This window comes from Egretta garzetta, unplaced genomic scaffold, assembly GCF_000687185.1.
Source record: "Egretta garzetta isolate BGI_Z169 unplaced genomic scaffold, ASM68718v1 scaffold97, whole genome shotgun sequence".
In the NCBI taxonomy this organism is placed as follows: Eukaryota; Metazoa; Chordata; class Aves; order Pelecaniformes; family Ardeidae; genus Egretta; species Egretta garzetta.
This window is the reverse complement of record NW_009260135.1, coordinates 624,577-630,061: the sequence shown is the minus strand read 5'-3', so window position 1 is coordinate 630,061 and position 5,485 is coordinate 624,577. Positions and strand designations below refer to the sequence as shown.

General features: G+C 55.8%; 2 protein-coding genes across 6 annotated transcripts in view; one reads left to right on the top strand and one right to left on the bottom strand.

Annotated features, from left to right (window-relative positions):
• The window catches only part of RARS1 (arginyl-tRNA synthetase 1), a 17,073-nt gene extending 16,237 nt beyond the window's left edge, over nucleotides 1-836 (top strand). For all 5 annotated transcript variants that reach the window (XM_035897049.1, XM_035897051.1, XM_035897052.1 and 2 more), the window contains 2 exons: nucleotides 81-328; nucleotides 686-836. In XM_035897049.1, coding sequence (XP_035752942.1) covers nucleotides 81-328; nucleotides 686-795 — 358 coding nt within the window. In that variant the 3' untranslated portion in view covers nucleotides 796-836. The remainder of the gene's footprint in view (nucleotides 1-80; nucleotides 329-685) is intronic.
• A 3,197-nt stretch (nucleotides 837-4,033) lies between these two features.
• LOC104128761 (rho GTPase-activating protein 7-like) overlaps nucleotides 4,034-5,485 on the bottom strand; it is a 14,300-nt gene continuing 12,848 nt past the window's right edge. Inside the window, 1 exon segment of the mRNA XM_035897039.1 lies at nucleotides 4,034-4,166. Coding sequence (XP_035752932.1) covers nucleotides 4,034-4,166 — 133 coding nt within the window.

Sequence of the window (5,485 nt, the reverse complement as noted above, 5' to 3'; positions counted from 1 at the left end):
TGTGACCAACCACAGGCTGGCCCTGGGGCAGGTGGAGCAGCGGGACCCTCACAAGCAGACTGTGTTTTGGGTCATTTCAGGGCTATTGCTCGCCTGGCCAATATTGATGAGCAGATGCTGCGGAAGGCAGCCAGAGAGGAGGTGCTCATCCTTGACCATGAGAAGGAGTGGAAACTGGGCAAGTGCATCCTGAGGTTCCCTGAGATCCTGCAGAAGATCCTGGAGGACTTGTTATTGCACACGCTCTGTGACTACCTTTATGAGCTGGCCACCACCTTCACCGAGTTCTACGACAACTGCTACTGCGTCGAGAAGGACAGGCAGAGTGGTGAGTGTTGGCCTAGTGGTGCTACGTGTGCCCGTGTCACATACCATGGTACAGGCAATCTGCGGGATGTTTCCCTGTGCTGGGAAGGCTGTTGTCACACTACTTGCTGCTGCAGAACAAGTGCTGTCCATGTGGGAGGACTGAAGGTGGCAGGCACAGCCTGTGTCACCGTCCTGTGAAGCAGGAGGGTTGAGTAGAGTTGCGAGCAGCCAGGCTCCTGGAGACACGAGGGCTGGTCAGTCTGCCTGGCTTGGGGAGAACGGGAGGGGGCTCAGTGTGCCCAGCCCCAGGGCCAGGTTGCGCGCAGATGGGGTTGTTCTGAGCAGCTGCTCCAGCTCCTCTGTTGGTGTTTTGCAGGCCAGATCGTGAAGGTGAACATGTGGAGGCTGCTGCTGTGCGAAGCCACTGCCACCATCATGGCCAAAGGATTCGACATCCTCGGGATTAAGCCTGTGCAGAGGATGTAGCTGTTCCCTGTGGGGGTGACAATAAAGGGACTAAACAACCAGAGGTGTCTGTGTCTGTTGGGGTGGGGTTGTGATAAGGGATGATGCTCTAGGGGAGCAGCACACCCTTAGGAGAGAAAGGAACAAAAGGCAAGGAGGGAGTAAGGGAAGAAGGGAGGGGGGGGAGGGAGGAAGAAAAGTAAAAAAGGGAGAGAACAGGAGCATGGCTTCAGAAGCCACAGAAGCCTCTATGGCAGACAAGAAGGGCCATGGGCAAAGCTCAGAACAATTTTTTGTGGAGGAAACAAACCCCACAGGTCCATGCCCAGGGCTGCGCTGCTTCAGTCTGCAGAGTTTAAGGACTGAGAACTCAGAACACCCAAAAGCACCTCCAGGAAACCCTCCAACCACACTCCCAGAGCCCATCTTATGCTGATGACTCCCACCATCCTCTTTACCTTATTTGCCAGGTGTGAGCAGATCACCCAGCATTTGATGGCATCTCTGGCATCTCTCAGCAGAGCACAGAGGTTGCAGGGGAGCCAAGGGGTCTCATCCCAGCCTAGCTTGTCCCATGGAAGTTGTTAGTGAGCTGATCAAGGCAACAGTCAGGTCCCTGCAAAAGAGATCACACATCACACTCAAGGACTGAACCTTAATGTAACAGCAGGGAGGTGTGAAGCAGCACACGCTTACCAGGACACTGGAGTACAGGCTGCGGGGCGTACCATCTACAAGGAAACACACATCTGCATCGCTGCCCTGTGCAGGTGACCTCTATCAGCCCTCAAAAAAAGGGGTGGTTTCCTGAGCGCTGCTCGGAAGACAGCAGTGTTCGGTTGTATGCTGTGGGAGCAGTACCACCAGCTGCCAGCAGCACTGGCGTGGGCAGGCAGCAGTTTTGCCTGGAAGAGCAGGAAGCCCAGGGGAGGAGCAGATCTATTAACTACTTTCCCTCAGAGGATGACACAAGGGAAATGCCTCTCCCTGCAGCAGCAGTGTTTTGAATCCCTACAGAATTGGCAAACCTCTTTGCTGGGTGCATGTCGGTCTTGAGTAACCACAAGGCCAACTAGAAGGCAGCAGGCCATGGCTCCTGCCTTTGGGATTTGTCAGAAGCTCCACTGTGCAAGGTAAAGCAGCACAGAAATGCGGCTTTGCTACCATTAGAGAGTAGGTGTTGCACTGGATTTAGGTGCTCACTGGTGTATGCATATGTGTGTATATATACATCTACATGTATGGAGAGAGATACAAAAAAGACACACATCTATTTATCTGATGTCGCAGGTCCTTTCCCACATAGACAGTTGTTGGGGGGGGGGGCATGGGTCTGGCACTGACTTTTACTTAAAGAAGCACTCATCTATGCAAATGTGTTCCTGCTGGATGGCTGACCAATGCCTGCAATCAAAACTAGAGCTAGCTCTGGTGCCACACTAGCAACAGCGTGACAGCCTGGGGGCTGGGGGCTTCACCAGCTGCCCAAACCGTATGTCCCTGCGTGGGAAGGCTGTTGTGCTGATGGGGAAGAATACTATGATGCGCAAAGCTATTCATGGTCTGTGCTACCTGGCCATCTGTGCACACAGATGCAACCCTGCCGTGGCCATGGCCATGCACTCCCTCCTGCCAAGGGTGGGCTGGGTGCAGGCAGGAGGCCGGGCCCCTCTATAGCACCCACCGTGGAGTCAGGGAGCAGCAGGGGCTGGCGGCTGGGGGGGGTCAGGTACTGTGGAGTAGGGCTGGGCAGTGCCTCACCAGCCAGGACCCCATCCCACCATACCTGAGGGAGATGCAGGGCAGGCCTGGGAATGGCAGTGGTGACCAACCGAGAGTCCCAGTCACAGCTGCATCCATCAGTGCCAAGGTGTGGGGCGAGGTCAAGCCAGGCAGGGTCAGGTTCAGTAACAGCATCCAGCGATGGCTGCAGCAACCAGGCAGGGCCCAGCATTGGGGTCCAGAGCAGCGGGTGCGTGTCCAGGCATGGGCATGGTCTCCGCTCGAGGTTGCCGGCAGAAGGCGGACAGCCCTCTCCAGGCAGTCCCTGGGTGCCAGCACCAAACCCTGGCAGGGCAGGGGGCCCCCCAGCAGGGCCCCATGCCCCTCGGTGAGGAGCAGCCCCACAGCTGACAGCCCGGCATCAGCGCTGCTTGTTGGGAAGCATCCTGGTCGTAGCAGGAGCGTGCAGGATGTCCATGGGTCCCAGGGGGGCAGCTGAGAGTCCCTGGGGGGCTGTTCCGGGGCCCATGCAGCCAGGGATGGGGCCAGCTCCCATGTTGCCAGGGCTGACTGTCGGGTGTGGGGCAGGTGTCAGGGCACCCCAAGGGGCAGAGGGGTTCAGGCCACCCCCCCTGAGGAAATGGGGACACACAGTTGGGCTGGGGGGGGAGGGGGTGAAGGGGTCGCTTAGGAGCCCTGGCCAGGTTGGGGATGGATGTCACGGGGAGAGCGGATGGGGCATTGGCTCCTGCCCTGCCCTGGTGCTGGAGCAGAGCATACGAAGGCCCAAGCTGACTGTCGGGGTGCACCAAGGACCCGTGGCCCACTGAGGGAAAGGGGCCGGGAGTCATGTAGGGTAACAGGGCTGGCAGGGCAGCCGCCCGGTCCCACAGTACCTGAGCAGGGCCAGGGATGGCAGCCAGGGTCAGCCACGAGTCCAGATCAGCCACATCCATGGTGACGCAGTCTGAGATTGAGCCGGGAAGGTGAGTGAGCAAGGGAGGACAGGATCAGGTCCAGTGACAGCCACAGTGATCGCCAGGCAAGTCCATATTGACGAGGAAAGACTGAGGTCAAGCCGGGAAGTCAGTCTGTGGGTCAAGGTCCAGGTCCAGATTAGGGGGGGGGTCCATGGCCAGGTACAAGCAGAGCTGTTGTTGCTCCAGCCTGGCCCAGCAGCAAAACCTCAACTTCAACCCGCTCCCACAAGAAGGGATGGTTGGCCCTGGCCAAGAGCATATGGCAGCCTGGGCCCCACAGGTACTCTCTAAGTTGGCCTCAAGCCCAAGGAGTCAAACGCCCATAGCAGTTGGGGGTTACAGGGAGAAATGGAGGAATGCTCTCGCAGCCCTTACAAATAGTTGCAGTAAAATCTGCAGTGACATTAATTTTCTCTGTATGGGCGTCAGCTGGACTCACTCACACCTATCACAGGCTCAGAGGAGCAGCTGGGCTGGCAGGGACTTCTGCAGGCTCTGGCTGAAACTACTGCTCCAAGCAGGCTGACTACGTCAGGCTGCACAGGGCGTGCGCTTCGCTACAGCAAGTGCCGTACCTGGAAGAGTCTGTTGCACTCCATTATCATGTGGGCCAAGCCCTGCGTTGCTGCCAGGTTCTCATTCAGCTCCCTCTGGTCTGGCTTCCCCAAGCTGCACTTCCTCTGACTGGATCTGTGGAGAAGGGAAGGGAAGAGGGAGGCTGCGTGAGCAAGATGCATGGAACCACAAGCACAGCATGCCCACTCGGCTGGCCTCAGCATGCCCACCAGCAGCCTCAGCAAAACCACACTGCATTGAGGGACCCTTACCTGCCATGCCGGGGCTCAGGGCACATTACTGCAGCAAGGGCCAGAGACAACAGTCCCTCCCAGCACACCCCGAAAGTGCCCGGGGCAGTACTGGCCAGTACTAACATATGCCCAAGAAAGGCAAGTCAAGGCTGTTTTATTCCCCAAACACATCATCACATGCTTGGCTGAAGACAGCTATGACTCCAAACTGATTTGTGCATAGCCTTCAAGTATCAAGCTCCTTTGATACCCTGCAAAGCCTACACAGAACCTTTTAAATCCTTTGGCCCAAACCATACCAAACACATTTCAAAAAAGAGTCCCCTCTTTTAATTCATAATCATTATATGACAACATTAATCCTGGCTTCTGATACTTTTATCTATGTGCATTCCTGAAAATTGGGTGGAAGATAAGAGTCCTCAGCTCTGCTCCTCAAAGTCAGACCTGTCAGCTTATACCCTTTGAAGTCAGAACCCTGCACTGCAGCATTAATGCCCAGTTACAGAAAAGCTAAAGCTTCAAAGCAGCCTGGCTTCCCAACAGTGACAACAAAGAGAGAACTCAGTTTCTATTTTTGGTCTTTTAGTATTTCAGCATAATGTTTATGTAAACCAAAGAGGTACCACTCTCAAAGTATGAGTCCCAAACACACAACTGCAGTCCAGGAAGGCCCTGCCGCCATTGCAGCTCCATCGCATCCCCAGCCACCCCCGCAATGACCACTCGGCTCAGCCCAGGGAGATCCGGGCAGCCCCAAGCTCTAGGCACTGCCAGACACTTTGTGCCCCCTCTGTGCTATGCAGAACCCGCGTTATTGTCTTGAAAGATGCCAACAGCACATCCGACAGCTCCTGCTTTGGAACCAGTCCTCGGCTTTAGATGCCCTCGCGAGGTGATGAACTCGCTACTCTGATGGGTGCGCAGTGTTTCCACCCAAGTCAGCTGGCCTTGTCTACCCTGATATGTGTCTGTCCATACACAGGAGCATGGAGTAAAGCAAAAGCAGCCCTGCCTCAGGAGACCAGATAAGGCATGAATGCTCTCAGAGATTATTTGCCTACTTTGGCCCAAGGGCACCTTCCTCCCTGCACGTACAAGCAGGGGATGTTATGCAACCCAGATACTTTTACTTATGAAGATAAATTTACAGAATCCCTGTAGCTTGGCTTGGCAGTAACGATCCCCTTATCACTCACC